The 21,315-nt window shown below is 35.3% G+C and overlaps 2 protein-coding genes across 2 annotated transcripts; both read left to right on the top strand.

Moving 5' to 3' along the window:
* Positions 1–154: 154 nt before the first annotated feature.
* LOC114093755 (olfactory receptor 4C16-like) lies at positions 155–1,087 on the top strand. The gene has a single exon (XM_027936652.2). The coding sequence runs from the start codon at positions 155–157 to the stop codon at positions 1,085–1,087; it is 933 nt and encodes a 310-aa protein (XP_027792453.2).
* An 11,824-nt stretch (positions 1,088–12,911) lies between these two features.
* Positions 12,912–13,856, top strand: LOC114093567 (olfactory receptor 4S2-like). Its single transcript, XM_027936350.2, has one exon. The coding sequence runs from the start codon at positions 12,912–12,914 to the stop codon at positions 13,854–13,856; it is 945 nt and encodes a 314-aa protein (XP_027792151.2).
* The last annotated feature ends 7,459 nt before the right edge of the window (positions 13,857–21,315 follow it).

Raw genomic sequence — 21,315 nt, 5'->3', positions numbered from 1 at the left:
CATTTTAATAAACCACAATTAGAATGTCTCTGATGAAGAACATTTATTTTTACTTAAGATATTCCATAACTTTATTTGGCACAAGATAAATTAATACCTTTATTTTCACAGGAAAACCATCTCGTACTCTCCCCTTTTCTTCACTCATGAAATCATGCACCTGAACAATAATGTGACAGAGTTCATTCTGCTTGGTTTGACACAGGACCCTGTTAGGAAGAAAATAGTGTTTGTAATTTTTTCCTTTTTCTACTTGGGGACATTGATGGGTAACTTGCTAATTATTATCACCATCAAGACTAGTCGGGCACTTGGCAGTCCAATGTACTTCTTCCTTTTCTATTTATCCTTATCTGACACCTGCTTATCTACTTCCATAGCCCCTAGAGTGATGGTGGATGCCCTTTCCATAAGGACCACTATTTCTTTCAGTGAGTGTATAATCCAAGTCTTTTCATGTCATTACTTTGGCTGCCTGGAGATCTTCATCCTCATCCTCATGGCCGTTGACCGCTATGTGGCCATCTGTAAGCCCCTGCACTACATGACCATCATGAGCCGCCGGGTCTGCAGTGTGTTGGTGGCTGTGGCCTGGGTAGGGTCCTGTGTGCATTCTTCAGCTCAGATTTTTCTTGCTTTGCGTTTGCCTTTCTGTGGTCCCAATGAAATTGATCACTACTTCTGTGACTTGGAACCCTTGTTGAAGCTCGCCTGTACAGACACATATATGACCAACCTCCTCCTGGTGTCCAACAGTGGGGCCATTTGTACAGTGAGTTTTGTTGTGCTCATGTTCTCCTATGTCATCATCTTGCATTCGCTGAGACACCACAGTGCAGAAGGGAGGAGAAAGGCCCTCTCCACCTGCATCTCCCACATCATCGTGGTCATCTTGTTCTTTGGACCTTGTGTATTTATATACACACGGCCTGCAACCACCTTCCCCATGGATAAGATGATAGCTGTGTTTTACACCATCGGAACACCTTTGCTCAACCCTCTGATTTACACACTGAGGAATGCCGAAGTGAAAAATGCAATGAGGAAGTTGTGGAGCAAGAAATTGGTCTCTGATGACATGAGATGAATAAAGATTTGAATCCCTTCTTCACTTTTATATTGACTTAGAAGTCAATATGAAATATTACTTTCTTGTTATGCATGTAGTTCCTTCAGAAAAATAGGCATTATGAGCATATACACTGCTTGAGAAGGAGCTGTTTTTATTTGGAGGAAGAGACACAGCAGTAGGTACTAATATTTGTGTAAGGCTCTTGTTGCTCTTCCTGCTGAGTGTCTCCATGTCTCTGCCAATGTAGTGACACTTGTGGTTCAAGCCAGTGTTTTCCTGCCCTTCCTCATGTTGAGTTCTCATGTTTTCTACTAACAGTTACCAATCTGCATCCAGAGCCTGTCATTTCCCTCTTCCAAATGATTTGCCTTTCTTAGACATTGTTTACTCATCATGTTTCATTAGGAACCTTCAATTTGTTTGTTTTTCTTGATTCAGATGAATGTACTAGATTTCATTATTTTTATTTGTGGGTCTCTGTGTGTGTGTGTGTGTGTGTGCTCATGCATGTAGTTGCATGTAGTTGGTCTCGATTCTTGTGATAATACTATAAATCATTACTATGTATTTATTGCTGGAATAATGACAGAACATCTAGAGAAAATACATTTTCCTGAGACAACCTTTTTTAATCTTAGGATGACTCCCATTGGGGGAAAAAAAAAAAAAAAAAAATATATATATATATATATATATATATATATATATATATGTGTGTGTGTGTGTGTGTGTGTGTGTGTGTGTATGCGTGTGTGTTACAATAAAAATACTGTGTTAAGGAATTTCCAACACAATCAACAGAGAGGACTCAAGCACAGAAGGATACTGGATTCAAAGGCATGTTTCTGTAGTGGAGATGGACATTACTCTCTGTCACTATCCACCAACATCACCTTTCACAATTGCATGATAACTAATGTTGTTTCAGCTTTCAAATTGTTTTCTCATTTGTAGTTTTATCCATACAGAAAATTAAATATGTGCATTTTTGTTTATTTTGGACTTGCATTTCCATTTATAAATTACTAAATTATATTAAGAGTATTAGTTTAATCAATTTTACTGTACCAGGAACTTAAGAATGTTTTGAAGTAAGAAAGTTATCATCTGTTTCTCTGTATGGGAATGGAAAGCTGTGGATTCCACCATGTGGGAAGCTGTGGATTCCACCATGAGCTATAGTGACATGTATATATCAGTTTTTTTCTCAGATTCTGTGAATTTCAAGGTAAAAATCTGTTTCAAAAGGTTCATTATTAAGCACAGAAGTTACACTTTAATTCTGCTCTTGTAAAGTTTGCACAGTAATATATAAAGATTCTGATCATGGAAATATACAAGAAAACATTTCTCTTATGAACCAACTCCTGGGGGTAGCAGGCACCCTGTTTCCCACACTTAGAATGTTCTGTAGTTTCTCCTAGGAACTAGTAAGATAACTAATACATGTGCAATGTCTAGCTGCTGTGGCAATGCCCTGTATGAGGAGGCTCTGTGTTAGAGTCTATCAGCCTCCACATTGATCTTAGGCACATAATTCCTGGGAATAAAGGAGCTTATTTGCCAGATAATTACAATGTTTCACCAAGCCCCAGTGCTCCTGGACCTGCCCACCTAATGGTCAGGTCACACAATGTATTTTCTTGAGAGCTACACAAAACTTCTAATATTGCGTATTGTAACTATAGAATGTAAATGCAGAATAAGTAAACTTCCTGATACAATAAACAATAATGGAGTTATGGCACTAACAACCTAATGTAACCTATTGGAATAAATAAATGTGGCCACTTAGATGGGCAACCATTTTCTTCTATCTCAGCATCTTGCCTCTGTGTCTCCTTTTTATTTCCCTTACAGTAGTAGATTCCAGTTGACAGAGTTTTAGCTGGTGTCTACTTACTGATGTCTAAAAACTACTCTTATTTCAAGACAAGGAAAATATAAAAAGAGATGTGTAGAGGTTGAAGTATAGGTACCTTTCCAGATACACTTCAGTGTGACTTCTGGACATTCATGCAATACAGAGCTCCACATCTACTGTCATCACTTTTCCTGCAAAGGTTTAACTCTGAACCAGTCTAGGTTTTTAATAAAGATGTAAAGAAGCCTGAATGTAAAACATCACCAGTTTGCTTGATCAGAATCTGTATCCTAATGTGTTCAAAGCCAGTCTCATCAAAAGCTATGTGCTAAGCAATTCAATGAGACCCTACATCTAAATTAAAAAAAAAAAAAATGCAAAATAAGGCTGGGCATGTGGCTCAGTGGTTGAGTGCCCCTGATTTTAATCCCTGGTACCAATATATATATATATATTTTTTTTTTAATGCAAAGACTTATTTATTTATTCTTTGGCCGGTTTATTGGGGATTGAACTCAGGCACACTGTGTCACTGAGCCACATCCTCAGCTCTATTTTGTATTTTATTTTTAGAGAAAGGGTCTCACTGAGTTGCTATGTGCCTCGCCAATGCTGAGGCTGGCTTTGAACTTGCAATTCTCCTGTCTCAGCCTCCCTAGCCGCCGCGCCTAGCTGAAGACTCATTTAATTTAAAATTATTATTTTCCTTTCTAAAATGTCATCTTTTGCTTTGTTTACTGTTAGGATGGCCTTAGGCCTAAGCCTAAGCAACTTCATTTATAAAAACCTGCAGTTTCACCAGGCACATCCACAGATCCCTCCAGTATGGCCTCAAACAAGTTACTTCCCCTCACCCTGATAAAAAGAGTGAAGCCTCTGGCAGGCTGTCCTCCTCTGATAAGAGAGAAAGGCAGAAGATCAGGGTGGAGACCACCAGACCAGATGTTTCTGACCCCAGGGTAAATGATGTCACTGAGAAATCCAGTGATAGCTGATAAGGATTGAAAGGGGGGGGGGGGGGTAAAAAAAAAACAATTATTATAAATGATAGAACAAATGAACAGGGATTCAGCCAGCTGAAAACAAGGATGCACTTGAGCTGGAGAGCCTGATGAGGACCTGACATCCCATCATTTGTCATCTTTTCCTGAGCCTCTTCGTGATCCTTACCACTTTCAAACTCTATGGCTCCTCTGGACCTTGGTGAGAGCTGCAACTCCTCCCTATGATCCCCTCCTCAACCCATAGTCCACTACACACCAGGAAAAGCCTGCCTTGGTTTCAGACCTGATTACTGTGATCTGAGTGAGTGTGCATCTGCTGGACTTAAAGCCTAAGACTTAAGACCTTTGACTTAGCATGCAGAGGAAATGTCTGCCATTAGCCTATCATGATTAAGTGTGTTTTGCAGTGCTTAGATTAATCTAGAATTGTTTGCTGTGAATTAATTAATCTAGAATTGTTTCTGTGAATTGATTATGTCTATTGCAGTGCCTAGCATTAAGGATTGTAGTTTTCTTGATTAAGAACTTACAGAGTACAGAATACAACAGACACTAGTATGGCAGTATGTATAAATGTGGCTGTATAACCAATGTGATCCTGCAATTTGTACACATGGGAAAAATAAGAATTCATACCCCATTTGAATCAAATGTATGATATATGATATGTCAAGATCATTGTAATGTTTTGAGCAACTAATAAAAAAAAGAACTTACAGAGTGAAATGTTATTGAGTAATTTGAGTGAATAATGCATTGAAAGGGGCAGAAGCATGTGAACATTCTGTATTTCTCCCCTCAACTGCATATGTCACAATTTTCCCCCTCGTGACAATTACTTATTCAAAGATTTTCTTTTTCTTTCTTTCTCTCTCTCTCTCTCTTTTTTTTTTTTTAGTGGTAACCAGTCCTGATACACTGATCTTTGAAAAGAGGACATGATTTCCTATTTGTGATAAATAGACATACTTAAATTATCTCATGATATGTGTGAGCTTTTTGGTTGTTTGGTATAAGTGAATTTGTTGGCTTCAGTATTTGGAGGTAAATCCATTGAAGGGACTACATTATTTTAGAATTAAAATCTAGTTTTGAATAAATATAAAAGAAGATTTTATTATAAAGCTTTTAATTTAGTGATTTTCAGTGACCTTTAAAATGTTTAATAACTTGTAACCTGTAGAATTGAAAATAAATTAATTAAATGTAGTTTTTTAAAAAAAAAATAAAATAAAATTGAGCACACTTGAAAAACCAAAGTAATTGCAGTTAACAATCATCAGAATTTACTTTTACTTGACTTATTAGAAAATTAGCACAAGAATTGCCATTGGCATTGTATCACATTCTTACAATGCCTTTAAATCATCTTTCTGACTATACACACAACTTCTAGAAGCCCACAGACCCCATTAATTTAGGAAATTGGACCTAGATGATCATCATTGCATGGAAGAAAGGAGCAAAAGACTCAGAAGCATCTGACATTTTCCTGCAGTTTGTGATATGATTCTGATTTCCATTTCAAGAGCATATAACTTTAGCTTTTAAGGTACATTTTATGTTTTTATTACTGCATTATAGTTGTATATAATATCGGGGTTCAATATTGACATAATGCAATATCAATTGCTTCACTTTAGTCTCCCCAGTTCTTCCTCTTTCTCTCTGCCTCTCCTCTCACTGTTTCCTTTTCTCTCTACTCTACTGGTGTTTTATATTTATGTTTGAAAACAATATCAAATAATTAAACTGAACAATAAGCACAATGATGATAAGAAACTGATTGAAAATGAATAAATAATTTTGGTAAATTAATTGATTAATACTTTTATAAAACACTCCCTTAAAATATTAGTTCTTATAACTTGACTGGTCTGTGAACACTGCAGTTCCCCATATTGTTAGGAGGAAATTTTGCCCATAGAATTTGAGTTATACTTTCATAAATAATATTCTGATAATGGTAGATCAGAACAAAGATGCCCATTACCTACCTTAGTCTATCATATATTCCATGAGATTTTGCAATAATCCTGGACATTTTAAATGAATGTGGTATTATAGGGAACTTTTGTCAGCCACAGCTGGAAGACTTCAAATTATATAATGATTGACTATATTTGATAAACATATAGATATTTAACCCCAAAACTAAAAAGACCTATGGAGAACATGGGTAAAATAATTATTTTGGAAAATATTTGGTTTGATTATTCATAAACATATTTTTTTTCTTTTATCAGTTTTATCATTTAATGTTCCCAACTTGTGAAATGAAAAACCTTATCATCTACCAGATAATTTGGGATTTACACTAAAGAATAGTTCAAGGCTTCATAGGTTCTACTGAAATACATATTCAGTTGAATGTTAAGTTCATTGAAACAAAATGAGCTGTGCTTGCTCTGAAAATTCTTAGAGATTCACAGGATATTTCTCATTGTTAAAATTTATTTAATATTTTAAATTGTGCTTTATGGATATAAAGAGAGGTGAAATACACTGTTGCATTTGCATACATATGTACATATGTTCATAGGTACATAGCGTGATTTGGTCAGTTTAATTCTGCAGTTTTCCTGATCCTTCTCCTTCCCTCTCTATCCTCTTTCTCTGTTCCCCTGGACTCCCTTCTATTTTTATAAAATCCTTCATTTTTCCCCCTTCCTCCCCACTTATTTTGCTCTAACTTTCATATATATGAGAGAAAATATTTGGCTCTTCACTTTCTGAGTTTGGTATGATGCTCTACAGTTCCATCCATTTACCATTAAATGTCATAATTTCACTCTTCTTTATGGCTGAGTAAAATTCCACTGTGTATTATTTATAAGCACCTGGGTTAATTCCACAATATGGCTGTTGTGATTGGTGCAGGTACATTGATTTGCCTGTGTCACTATTGTATGCTGATTTTAGTTCTCTCCAATAAATATCTAGGAGTGGGAGATCTGGGTCATGTGGTGTTTCCACGATTAGTCTTTTGGGGAATCCCCATAGTGCTTTCCAGAGCATTTGTACTAATTTGCAGTCTCACCATGAATGTGTGAGTGCGGGGGCTGGGTTGTATTTTGATGGCAGAGTGCTTGCCTAGTACAAGTGAGGCACTGGGTTTGATCTTTAGCATCATATATAAATAAATAAATAAACAAACAAACAAAATGGATAAAATACAGGTAACTGTGTTCATCTACAACTAAAAAAATAAATAAATAAAAATGTGTGAGTGTACCATTTTCCCCACATACTTTCCAGCATTTATCATAATTTGTAATCTTGATGACTGTCATCCTGACAAGAGTGAGATGAAATCACAATACAGTTTTGATTTGCATTTGCTTGATTTCTAGGTGTATTAAATTTTTTTTTGCATATATTCTGGCCATTTGTATTTGTCCTTTTAAATTAATAATAAAATAGCCAATGGTTAGCTAATTTTTCTATTTTATTACATATATATATATATATATATATATATATATATATATATATATATCTGACCTGTTTTACACAAGAATACTGTATGGTAGGTACTCTAATCCCTGTTTGACAAATGAGAAAAATAAAAAACAGAGTTTTGGAACTTAACTAAGATTATGCAAAAATTAAGTAATAGGCCATTTACGGGAAACCACATATTCTAACTCAAGCACACTCGAAATGATAACTTGCTTTCTTGTAAAAACAATAAACATTTTCACTTTATAAGCTGAAAATTAATCTTGTTTTCTAAGAAAAATTATTTTTGTAACTAAAGAATTCAAAGTGATGCTGAAAATCAGGGGTTGAATTTTTTGTTTGTTTGTTTCTTGTTTTTTAGAGAATATGGTGAGGCAAGGTGTACACTGGTGTTTGACTCTATGTCAGGATTTCATCCAATAGATATTTTATTAATGAACTTGTTGCAGCAAAGATGACAAAAATCTAGTAATCAGAGGCTTTAAGTAAGGTGGCATTTGTACTCAGTGCACATACATCAAAGGCACCAGTTTCCCCACTGTACAGTTTGATCAATTATCTTGTTGGATCAGCTAGCTCAGTGATGCAGTGGAATGTCCATTCTGAAGGTCATGACTGAGACAAAGAAACATTTACTGTCTTTAAGGGATCTTTGGACAATCTGGCATTCAGCTGACCTAGTGGTGCTTGGCTGGGCTTACTTCCAGACATTGTGTTGTATATGTCTGGTGTATACATGGTAGTTTTCCCCCATGCATAAATAAACAGATTATCTTCTTCTGCATGTCTTATCACCATCACACCTGATCACCACAGAAGCATTAGAGGCATCAGAACAATGAATCAAAAAGGCATTACCACTTGTAAACTGCAAAGAATTTAATTCCAGAGACCCTGTCATGTGATAAATATTTTCATTTCTGGGTATGTTTAAATGAGAAAACTATTGGCCTATGGAGAAACATGAAAACTATGTTTATATATTTCAATGAGAATTGCTTGGAAATGTTTTTACACTAGTTTATACTGTTTACATGGATAGTTCTAGAACCTTCTGTTAGAAGATAGAGGAAGAAATGTTTTCAGTTTGTTCCACTACTAACTAAATTAATTGTTTCACTTGCAAAATCAGAAGGGTATGCAGAGCAGTGGCAGAGAACAGGAGAGCAGCATCTGGGATTGGGGTCTCTGATGACCTCGTGGTTGTGGCATGCCTGGTGCCTGGGAACCATTCCTGGGTGGCATTCTTGGGTTTAGGATGCTTAGCTGCTATGGTAATGCCCTGCATGAAGAGACTCTTTGCAGTAAAGTCTTATCAGCTTCAACCTTGATCTCTGGCACATAATTCCTGGGAGTAGAGGAACTCTCTTTTTAGAAAACCACAGTGTTTCACCAGCTCTGTTACTCTTGAATCTGCCCACTTAACAGTAACTTTAAACAATGAATTTTCTGAGAGCTACACAAAGCTCCTGATACTGCAACTGTAGATTGCAACCAGGAAAAAACTGCATAAATGTTTCTAGCCCTGTAAATTTCTGAGTACAAAGAATAATGCTGGCATAGCCTCTAACCTGATAATGAGACATATATAAATAAAAATTACTGACATAACTCTTTAGACCTGCTTCTCCATCAGACAGTAGCACTCCACCCAACCCCAGCTTTATCTTCAAAATCATTCTGTGTGTGTGAGTCTCAATTTTTCTTATCTGCCTTCACCCCTCTCCGGAACCTGCTAGTTTGCTAGTTTGTTTGTGCTGTTTGTCGCAGAAGGGTTGGTGATGATGATGATGATGATGATGATTTAAAGGGCCAAACAAAATTATAATTTACTATCTTGTCATAGGAAGGATGGAACACTACAAGATTGGCAGTCTTATAACTGTATATCTTTGGAATATAATGCTTTTGTGGGTTAGACTTTCATTAGAATTGGAGAGCCTCAGCTCTCTTGAATCTTGGTCATGTCCTTCATATTAACCAAGAGGAGATTCCATGGGCTCCTCCAATGGGTATTGGCTCAGGAATTTTTGTAATCAGGCCTATATTTATAAAGCCACTGATTAAAACCTGAGTAATCTCATATATTCCACTTCCTGGCAGAGACTCATGGATCTAACTGTTGTTGCCTTGGTAGGGACATTAAAAAATGAATATTTTGAATATTCCCCAGATGTCAAGAATGTAGTGGAAAGGCATGCAGGAAAGAGCACTGTGAATAAATGTATCAAACTGATGACTCATATTTATTACAAGTTCTTCTAAATGTCTTTAAGTGTAGCCCCTGTGTGATGTGCAAAAGAACTATTGGGGAGTATTTTCCAAATGTACTTTTTGGTTTCTTTTGGCTCACAGAGCTCTTAGGCTTTATATACTATATCATTTGAAAAGTTGCACAAACATGAACCCATCACACATTTGCTTCTTGATGTTTTTCCTGTTTTCCTTTTTTGAGTTAATTTCTCTGTTAAACTCAGATGAGAAAAATAAGAACAAGATCTCCTTTTCATTTTTTTGTTATTGTTCAAAAACCAAAAAAAAAAAAAAAATATATATATATATATATATATATATATATATATATAGAGAGAGAGAGAGAGAGAGAGAGAGAGAGAGAGAGAGAGAGAAATATCAATATCGATATAGATAGATAGATAGTAGGGTCTGCAGGGGAAAGAAAAATAGGCAAGCATGAGGGAAAAGAAAATAAAAAGAATAGGACAAGAATTAACCTAAATGATTAAAACTCAAAATCTAAAGGAATTGTAGTCCCCACTATAGTTCATCCCAGGTGTGTATCATAAATGCATCTCATCCCAGCTCTTTCTCTAGAATCCAGCATACATCCCTTTAAGAAGAAAAGAAGTGAACCCCAAAAGTACCATCATAACTACCCTTTCCATTCTTGAGAACTTTCTAAAGAGTAGACTAATTCAATTTCAATACACAAAAATACATATTTAATACACTTTATATGAAATATATACAATTGAATGTATATATCAAGGGTCATTAATTCAAGGAACAATATGCAGTCCTAAAATTACTATGTTTGATGAATTGCTTTACAATTAAGGTAACTGTTCTAAATGTAAAACTCGATTGGATTTAAAATTAAGCAAAGCCATTTTTAATTTTAAAAATAATTGAAAAGAATAGAGTATTTTTAATCTCTCTATAGGCATGTGATATTGTTGTAATTATGGTAGAAGGCTTTGGAAAAAAAACTTTCCCTATGGTCATTACCATATTGCATCATTTCTTCTACAATAACTATAAGCAGAGAAAGAAACATTTCTTATCAAAGATATTGCAGAACAGATAGTTTCATTAGGTGAAAGAACAGTGATTTTGTAGCAGCCTTTGAGTTTAGGTGATCAGTATTCTCTTGAATTGATTATTCACAAAGCAATTCCTCAGGCTTCACCCTCATTTCAGTTTGAATCTGCACTCAAATGATATCAGGAAGACACAGAAAAGTAAAACCAAATTCAAGTCCTGGGAATATACAGGTGAGATCTTTTGTTCTATAACTGTTATAGGTCATTTATGTGCAATGGGAAATTCAGTGCAATGTCTATATTATACATCTGTAATATAATTGGAAGACACACTTCTAAGAAGTTATAGAGAAACTAAATTTAGATGATAAATAATAAAGTATTTGTGTGCATTACCAAGAGTTAGGATAGCATGAATGTGAATAGAAAATGTCAATCATTTCAAAAGACAGTGAGACTGTATCACATTACAAATAATCAGAAAGGGGAAAATGGATTACATTTAGCTGGGTCGTGATTTCAGAAGACAGAAGAATTTTTCTAAGACTTTGTAGAATAAACTGTAGAAAAACAGATCTCAAGCTAATGTGGGGAAGCTCATTTTCTTCTACAATGGAGGTAAACAACATTGTTCACAGTTGTTGAAAACAACTATTATTTGTGTTCTTGTAAAGTGAAGTGCTCTCAGTGGAGAATAGTACTATTTTCTAAGTCAGTAGGAAAAAAAAAACAGGGGAAGGAATGTGTGAATCAGGGGTTGTGGCTGATTTAGATCTGATTTGCAGTATTGCTATTACTGTTATTACCATTAGTATTGCAATTTTGGGGGATGGGGGTACCAGGGATTGAACTCAGGGACATTTGAACACTGAGCCATATTCCCAGGCGTGTTGTGTATTTGATTTAAAGAAAGAGTTTCACTGAGTTGCTTAGCACCTTGCTTTTGCTGAGGCTGTCTTTGAATTTGTGATGCTCCTGCTTCAGCTCTCCAAACCCCTAGGATTACAGGTGCATGTCACAGCAAGTATTGCTATATTGTAATGCACAAAAGTAAGCAGAACTGTGATGAATACTCTAGGATCTGTAGTACACAAACCTGATTAAATCTGTAGTTGTCAAAAAGCTGGCAATGCCTGACATATTATTCCTGCAAAAAGCTAGCTTAGAGCACCAAGCCAATAGCAGTAGAAATCAACATATTAGGTAGATGTAATGGGGATGGGATTGCAAGAGGACAATTACAACTAGAGGAAACATTCACCTCTGTGACCTGAATTACTGGAGAACCCTGAAAACCCCTAAATAAAAACTCCTCTGTATGCCTTTTCCATCAAAACTTAATAGTGACCTCACTAGTGTGTTTGTTTATCCACTTAAATTTAACATCATGCATTTCCTAAACCCAACATAATAATCACTAAAGGACAACCTTTTCCAAAAATGTTGAATTCACTCAAACTTGGAGAACTATAATATTCTAGCATTAGACTTGAAAAATTGGAAGGACCCCTGAGAAATATCCACAAAAAGGGTGGATCTTTTGTTTTTGTGTTTTTCATATTCTTCAGTTTCAGAGCATTTGTTTGTTTTAGTTACTACACAAATGTTTAGTAATAAATAAGGGCATTAGTAAATCCTGGCGAAACTTCAGACTTTCCACATTGCAAGAGCTTGTGCACAAACAGAGACCATATATTCATACACAAATATCTCAAGGGGAGCCTGCAGAAGTCACCCAATCTGGACATATCAAGGACCCATGGATGTATGTAGTGACCAGATGTGGCTGTATTCAGAAAGGATCACGTGGGGATATCTTTACTTCTACTACCAAAACAAGAGAAACCTTGTCTACAAACAAAGAGTTGTTTTCTATCTGATTATGTGTCTTTTACAGAAAGAGAACTAACTAAATATTTATCCATAATGAGATAACCTTAGGAAAATGTTAGGCATGTGAGAACCTTGGTTTGATATGTTATTTCAGGGATTTGCTTTATCTCTCTATTCTAATAAATGAGGTATATTATTGAGGTAAAATATAAGAATGGAGACACTAAAATTCTAATAATTATTCTTGTCAATCGCAGTCAGCACCCATTTTTTCAGATTCAATTACTGTCATCATTCATTTTATCCTGAGTTCAAAATAAATGCTAATAGTCTTTCTGATGTTTTATTTCAGATAATTTAACTGTGTTGGTCACTTAGCCTATCTGATTCATTACATGGAAAACATAAATAATGTAACTGAATTTATTTTCTGGGGCCTCTCTCAGAATCCAGAGGTTGAAGAAGTCTGCTTTGTGGTGTTCTTATTCTTTTATGCAGTCATTCTTCTGGGAAACCTCATCATCATGCTGACTGTTTTCATGGGGAATCTTCTGAAGTCTCCTATGTATTTCTTCCTCAACTCCTCGTCATTTGTGGACATTTGTTTCTCTTCAGCTACAGCACCCAAGACAATTGTTGACCTGTTATCAAAGAACAAAACTATCTCATATGAGGGGTGCATATTGCAACTCTTTGGGGTGCATTTCTTTGGAAGCACTGAGATCTTCATTCTTATAGTAATGGCCTATGATCGTTATGTGGCCATCTGTAAACCCCTGCACTATATGACCATCATGGACAGGGAGAAGTGCAATAAAATGCTCCTGGGGACCTGGGTAAGTGGGTTCATCCACACTGTTATCCCCATATCTCTAGTAGTTCAGCTACCCTTCTGTGGACCCAATGAGATTGATCACTACTTCTGTGATGTCCGCCCTTTGCTCAAACTTGCCTGCACAGACACACATATTATCGGTGGTGTTGTGACAGCCAACAGTGGGACTCTCACTCTGGGGGGCTTTGTGATCTTGCTCATCTCCTATACTGTCATTCTGGTGTCTCTGAGAAAACAGTCAGCAGAAGGAAGACGCAAAGCTCTGTCCACCTGTGGAGCTCACATCGCTGTGGTCATCATCTTTTTTGGTCCCTGTACTTTCACATACATGCACCCCGATGTTACCTTCTCAGAGGATAAGATGGTGGCTGTATTTTGCACCATTATCACTCCCATGCTGAATCCCATGATTTACACACTGAGAAATGCAGAAGTAAAGAATGCTATGAAAAAAATATGGGTTAAGAAGGTTTTCTGGATTGCCAACAGCAAAAATTGGAAATAATAATTTAAATTGGGTAATCTTAAATATGGTCAACCTTAGTTAATTCATCTCTACAATAAAGAAAATAATAACATCAAAGGATTTTCAGAAGTAACAAATGACCAAAAAACATATCGCACAGAATTAAGGTATTCTTTACCATGATCATTATACTTACAAACAATTAGATATGTTCTAAATATTCAAAGGCTCGGGAGTCTGAATATGCTGAGAATCTCAACATGAGCAGAGTAAGCAACATTATTTTCTCCTGTTGCTCTTTATCTTTTATGGTTTTCTTTAAGTGTTTAAAGAAACTACTATGAAATATTTAAGGTTATTTCTGTTATATAAAACAATGTTTGGTATAGATTGGAGAATCAATAATGCATAGATTGGATGAATGACAGAATACATAAAACCATCAAATCTTAGCTAATGAATTTTGATATGTCTCACAAAACAGTGAAAACATTCTAGTAATCTTGGAATGGGAACACGTGTTTTGTTCAGAATGTTAGAGATAAAACACAATCTTGAAAAATAAAAAAAAATGCTTTTATCTATTGGTTGTGGGAATAAAAAGTCTTTTCCATTCTTAGGATTGATTTTTTTTTTACATATATACTATTGTCTCTGACCCCTATCAACTATGTGTCTCACTAAGTATATATATCTCACTAACTTACTTCTTCTGACTCTAAACTTTGTCATCTGTACCAGCTGTAAAGTGATTACCAGCCAGGCTGAAGAATGTGAATTAAAACAAAGCCACATATGAGAACCAGGCTACTGTGATTCAATATCAAGTGTAAATACAACCTACTTAAATGCATGTGCTAGAATCCACGATTCTTATAATATTTGCGCCAAAGAGCTTTACTGAATACACAAAGCCATTTTTGATTGACTGAACTAACATTATTTCCACCACTGGGTTCCAGGGGGACCAATAAAGGACAAGTATTATTTTCTTAACATTAACTTTTATGTGCCCTGGTGGTAAATTTCTCCTTAACTGTGACAGTGACCTGAGCATTATTCTTTACAGTAAGTAAACATATCACTGATTGTCTCTGCCATTGTTTCCTTGTCACATCCACAAATCTAATAGTATAGATGCTGCCTTCACTTAGGTTTGTGTTTATGGTTGGGGTGGAGTGTAAGCTTTACATATGGCAAAGACTGTGGTGCTCAATAGTGAAATCTGATGTGGTTGAATCCACAAAAATAGAGGTGCAAATAGTATATATCTTCAAGACATCTGTATAAGTAGCTATAAGAAAAGTATAAGGCTTGCTTCAAAACTATGTATATCATGGGTATTGCCCTAGTTTAAGAAGCATTCACTGGGCTTCCATGTGCCACTATTAGATCAATTGTGAAATGGAAACTAAATTTATGCTCCTCAATGTATATTTATCATGAATGTCACCTATGGAGTTTTCTGTAAATATAACAAACTATTCTGAGAGAGTCTGACTCATTTAGTCAGGAATATGAGCTATGCAAACACCAGTCTTTTTAACTATACCTTTGAGTTATTTTCATACATTTAATGGAACATCTGCATACTTAGATGTACAAATCTAGGAATAGATGATTCTTGATGCATTTCGAAAACAAGAGATGGATGTATCAATGGAATTCAAACAACACCATCTGTTCTGTTAAAACTGAATTTAGAAAACTGATTATAAACATGTGTTGCCCATTCAATAACTTTTTCCACCCTCATTTTTCCATTACGTCATTGAACTAACAGATTAATCCTGTGGGGGTATTTGTGACATCAAAATTCTTATCCCCTTGGAAAAGTGTATTTGTGCTTTTCAAAGACAGAGTAGAACACATAGAAGAGGACTCAAGTTTCCATCACCGACTTTATAAACATCCTTGTTCACAAAACTCCTGAGTCAGTTCTTATCAAAAGATATCAGAGAGTCTTGAGTGATTCCTAGGCAGATGCATAAGAATCACGAGAACTCACACTCTCCTCAGCTCTAGTGAGAGGAACTCAATGCCAACTGCGCATTTGATTTTGTGGATGCATGAGCACAACATTGAATGCCACCCTGGTCACACAATGGCAGAAGTGACTTTGGTTGGAAACTACTTTGATTACAAAAATGGAAACCCTTCTAATTTTCAATATAAAAAATACTAAAGTTTTTCTTCCTATGTTTTCTATTCGTGACTATACTCCTCTCTCTGGGGCAGTAAAAACCATTCCAGACACATTTCCTAGCAAGGCTGAATGAAACATAAGCTATAAGCATAATTTTTATGTTCTTCCATGTGACATCCTTTTTCTCAATTAAATATATCCAGAAAGAAAAACAGGTATCACATGTAGGAGTATCTAGAATTAAAGTGCTTCATGTTTTCTGAGTGAGAATGTTTCATTTTTCAATGTTCTGAGTCCAGTTCTTGTATAGTGAGCAGTTGTTCAATCTGACTGGCAGAATAAGAGAACACTGCTGTTTTGTGCATGAGAAAGAAAAGCTACCTGGGGGAACCTGGGCCCACCTTGGAATTTGGAATTAAGCACAGCCACATCAGACTAGATCATCTGCATCCCATCTTCCCAATGACACATCAAAAGCATTACTTTTTTTATTAACCATTAGTTGTAGAAATAAACTTTTGCATAACACTACCAACTTTGCTCTTTCAAGAACAATTTTGTCAAAAAAATATAGAACCTCAAAAATAGTTACAGAAAGGTACCTTGAAAGAAATAACATAAAAAGTCAAGCTACAGATAATAGACATGAGAGACAGAATGTTCTGGTTTCTATTCATTATATCCAGGCATTAAATAACTATGGATGGTGTACAACCATAATATCAGGTACTTATAAAGCTAAGGCAGGAGAATCACTAGTCTGAGGCCAGCCTCAGCAACTTAGTGAGACACTGTCTCAAAAAAGATAGGGGGTGCTGGGAATGTAGCTCCATGGTATAGCACCCCTGAGTTCAATCTGCAGTAAACAAAATACATATATACTATATTATTTATACTTACACCTAAATACACAGCCTTCCGCTCTTCCATTATTTTTTCCAGGGATAATACAAATGAAGAATGCAATACTAACAATGCCTGGGTTAATTCCCTTTCACTCTGATTTTTTTTTTTTTTTGATAAATTATGAAGATTAACAAAAAATAATTCAGAGCCATGTTCCAATAGACTTATTAATTTTGGGGAGAAACAAAGTAGTCAAATGTTCACAATAAGTAAATTGACTTTACTATTTGGAACATGTGGCCTATATACACATCAAGAACAGGCTTATTGAAAATAAACACGGGGATCAGACCCCTGTCCGTGCAGCAATAGTTGTCTCTGTTAAACTTCACATTTGTGAATTGGATGATCCCACCAGGCATAACTTCCAGAGCAACAACCAACATCAAAACCAGATCCTGACTTGATCCACAATGTTCTTCTTATTTCCTTTTCAGTATGACATATTTCTAAACCTCATCTCATGCTTCCAAGTTTCCTAATTTTTCAAGCACGACTCATGCCCGGGTCTCCTTGATGATGAAAGGCATTGCTGAAAACCTGGGGCTAATTTCTACAATGCACTCGTGACCTTGACACTTGGACACTGCTGTAATTAGAGTGTGCACAATTCAATACCTTAATAGGGACTGTGAGTATGTGATAGTGCAGTAGAACATGGCATCCCTGTGTTTCTCTGAACATTCACCCCCATTCTTGGATCTATTTCTGCAGGGATATGGTGTGTTGTAGATGATACTAGATGATCTGATGTCCCTTCCAATTCACAGACATTGAATATTCCTACATATATGGAGCAATTTCCCCAACATGCTGAAGAGAATATAGAATTATGTTCCAATTTTTAGTAAGTTTTACTTGCTTTAACTCCCCTGATTTTACAGCAGTAAGTATAATTAAAAATTTTAAATTGTATATATTCACAGTGTATTATGTGATGATTTGATATCTACACAGCCTATGAAATAATTACCACAGTTAAACTGATTTATATGTCCAACACCACATTCATTTTCTTTGTATGTACATGTGCAGTGTTGTGAGCCTGCTTCATGAAGCAAAAACTTTTCTTCATTTCTAGGATAAGAATACCTACACATGTTGAGGTCACACCTTTGTTTAGTTTGAAAGATGAAACAAACCCCTTAATGCTATTCACATGTCTCACATACACAGAGAAATAATTAATTGCACACCAGGATCATCTATTTTTTTATTTGTGTTTCTACCTAAATTCAGACCATAAGTCAACATGACGATTCTTTCATGCTGCACATTTACACAGAGTATCATTTGAAGAATTATGAAGACTTTTAACATGAGGGGGAAAAAATGTAACCATGCAAATATTCTGTGAGTTTGAAGAAAGGTGTTCACGCTAAATGCATGCTGTTCTACTAGTTAATTAAAAAGAAAAATAGAAAAAAAATTTTATCCCTCCTGAGACTTCTAACTACTTGAATACATCACCAATTGAGCATGGAATTAATTAAAATAACTCTGATAAATATATTATAAATAGTATAATCATATAACAATTTTCATTTTTTGAAGCATAATTTGTTTCAAAGTAATTAAATTGGTCAACACATACTTTTTGCATTGGTTTATTGCATGTATATTAGTGGGAATCTCAAAAGGAAGTGTTTGGGAATACTCTATATCTATGAGAGGGATCTCTGTTAAAATACATTTGTTTCCCAAAGAAAAGAACAACTCCCAAACTATGCAGTCTTTACAATTGATCATATTTACAAAGTATAATAATTCCTATTAAGTCTGAGATAAACAAAGACAAAATGTTCCAGAACTTAATATATGGAATGGAATTGGAATATCACATAATCTAAGTTTATGTTCAGAGAAGATAAGGATAATTATTGTTGTTGTTGTTGTTGTTGTTTGCATGAGCCACACCATTTAATTGAATGGCAATACTTGGAAAACTTGAATATTTCAAATCCATTGTGGTTCTTTTATCTCTGAAAGTCCTTGCAATATTGGGGTGTTTCTAACTTTTTCTTTTGTCGGTGATGTTGGGGCTCCTATAGTATAAGAAACAACAAGATGTTATTATTATTCACATGTTATTATTATTTACATGTACATAAATATATAACACAAATAATAATAATAATAATAATAATAATAATAATAATAATAATAACAACAGTTCAGATTTGCAGACACATAGAACTTTCACTGAGGAAGGCTTATAAGGATAATTTATAATTTGGCCATCACAAGTTTCCAACTTATATGTAGAGTTACAATTGCACTTCAAATCTTTTCCTATCTGAAATAAGTTAGTTATTATATACAAATGTCCTCAAATGTTTGGTATTTCCTTTGCTCCAGTGCAGCATAACTCTGGTAAGTGAGGTCTTCTCAACATTTTCTTTCCCCCATGAAGACCCTCTTCACATCATTTGCTGTAACTTGTAATTTGTCCAAGTCCCAAGACGATTGATGCCCATGGAGACTTTTTGAAACACATGGCCTATACAATAGCCTCCTTTATTCAATTAGATTTAACCAGACAATCAAGTCCAAAACTGCCAAGATTCATTCTTTAAAGTGTTCTCCTAGCATGCACAGATCACATTAGTGAAGTGAATTCACCTCTTCTTTTGTGGTAAAGCCATCTCCGTTCACCCTAGGAGCTTTGCTTGTATTATGGTGGTATCTGCCTCTATAATTTGATCTGTAGGTATGGAAGGGCTGTGGTACCATCTTGGGACCAGAACAAACATCAGTCTTTGGAGATCCATCCTATGCATTCATCAGTCAAAGGAAAACTATTGATATGGGTGCTGGCGGAGGATTGATTCCAATGCCTAAGAGTTCACATAGTTTCCAGGTTCAAGATTTCAGTTCTCCTCACCTAAATTTGTACTTTCCATTTCTGGAATATGCTCCACAAGATAATGCTCATGCTGCAATTTTAAGAGTCCACATATTTTGTTCATAATAGTCACCATATACCTTTCACGGAAATTAAACATGAACATTCCTACTGAGAGTATTAAAAAAAATCCTGGTATGTTTGAGGGCAGAAATTTGGGGCTGTTCAGATGACATTAAGGATAGAGGTTGGAACCCCAACTTTAAACTCCACACTCCTTTGATGTTACATTCCTTGAGGAAACTGAAACATGGATTTCTACAGCAGCAAATACAAAAATTTCCCCTCCTGAGCAGCACTGCACCCTCTCCTTGATAGCTGAAGCAGGAGCCTTTGCTGTGGATCATGTGGCACCATGTTACAGATTAGAAGCGGTTGGCCTTGACTCATGCTATATATGGTTCATCTCCCAAAGATAAAACTTAGTAAGAATTATTCTGTATGAATTATGTGTATTAAATTATAAAATAAATGGTTGCTCTTTTGAATTATAATAATGATAACTAGGAATTCTTAATCCCTATTATTCTATCAAATTTAACAGAATGTTTTCACATCTTTCTTTTCTGGTAAGACACTTTCAGTAATAGTTGCTCTACTGCCTTTTGTTCTATAGAAGTGTTCATAAGGTTTAACATTTATATATTTTCAAAAATTTGTTAAGATTGAATTCATATAACATAGAATTCACTCACTGAAAGTATACAATTTAAGGACACTTATAACATAGGGTTGTGAAGCTATCAACATCATCTAAGTTTAGGATATTATTCATTCTGCAAAGAGAAACTCATAGCCTTTGTTCATTTCTCTCAACTGACATCATCTTTCCCAGTCATAGCAAACACTAATATCTCCTTCACCATAGATTTGTCTTCCAGATGTTTACCAAAAAAAAAAAAGAAAAGAAGAAGAAACATACAATATATGGCCTCTTGCAACATGCTTCTTTAATCATCATTTACTTAAATTTTCATGAATGTTATCTGTATTTATTTCTTTTTATTGTTAAGTAATATTCCATTTATCAGTTGTTTGTTATATTGTTTCTAGGATAATGCTGCTAGGAACGTGGTGTATAAGTTTTTGTGCAAAAGTATGTTTGTTTCTCTTAGGTGTTTCCCCAAGAATGGATTACATATGTGACCTTCTGAGGAAACATGAAATTATCTTTTATCATGGAAATCCTGTTGTATGTTTTCACTGGCAATGTTTGAGAGCCCCAGTTGCTCCACACCATGGCTGCTACTTGCTAATTTTTATCTGCTATAATTCTGGAGTGTGCTGAGACATCTCATTGTGACTTTGGTTGGTCTTTCTTAAAAGTTAAAAGGTGTTAAACATCTAGTGACCATTTGTATAACTTATTTATGAGTTATACACATTTCAACATGACAGCTGCAGACATAAACCAAAGGGTAAAAGCAAAATCTTTGGTGACACCAAGATTTCCATCTGTAGTTATCTCATGATTTAAGAAACAGGCACTGTGACTGAGATACCTACTGCAGGTAGAAATATGCCCTAAGCATTCCCATTGT

This window comes from Marmota flaviventris, chromosome 9 (genome assembly GCF_047511675.1).
Source record: "Marmota flaviventris isolate mMarFla1 chromosome 9, mMarFla1.hap1, whole genome shotgun sequence".
Classification (NCBI taxonomy): Eukaryota; Metazoa; Chordata; class Mammalia; order Rodentia; family Sciuridae; genus Marmota; species Marmota flaviventris.
Note: the sequence above shows the minus strand (reverse complement) of the source record. Positions and strands in the feature narration are given on the sequence as shown.

Excerpts from the sequence above, each read along its gene's own strand:
- LOC114093755 (XM_027936652.2), top strand. The coding sequence starts at position 155 with ATGCACCTGAACAATAATGTGACAGAGTTCATTCTGCTTGGTTTGACA.
- LOC114093567 (XM_027936350.2), top strand. The coding sequence starts at position 12,912 with ATGGAAAACATAAATAATGTAACTGAATTTATTTTCTGGGGCCTCTCT.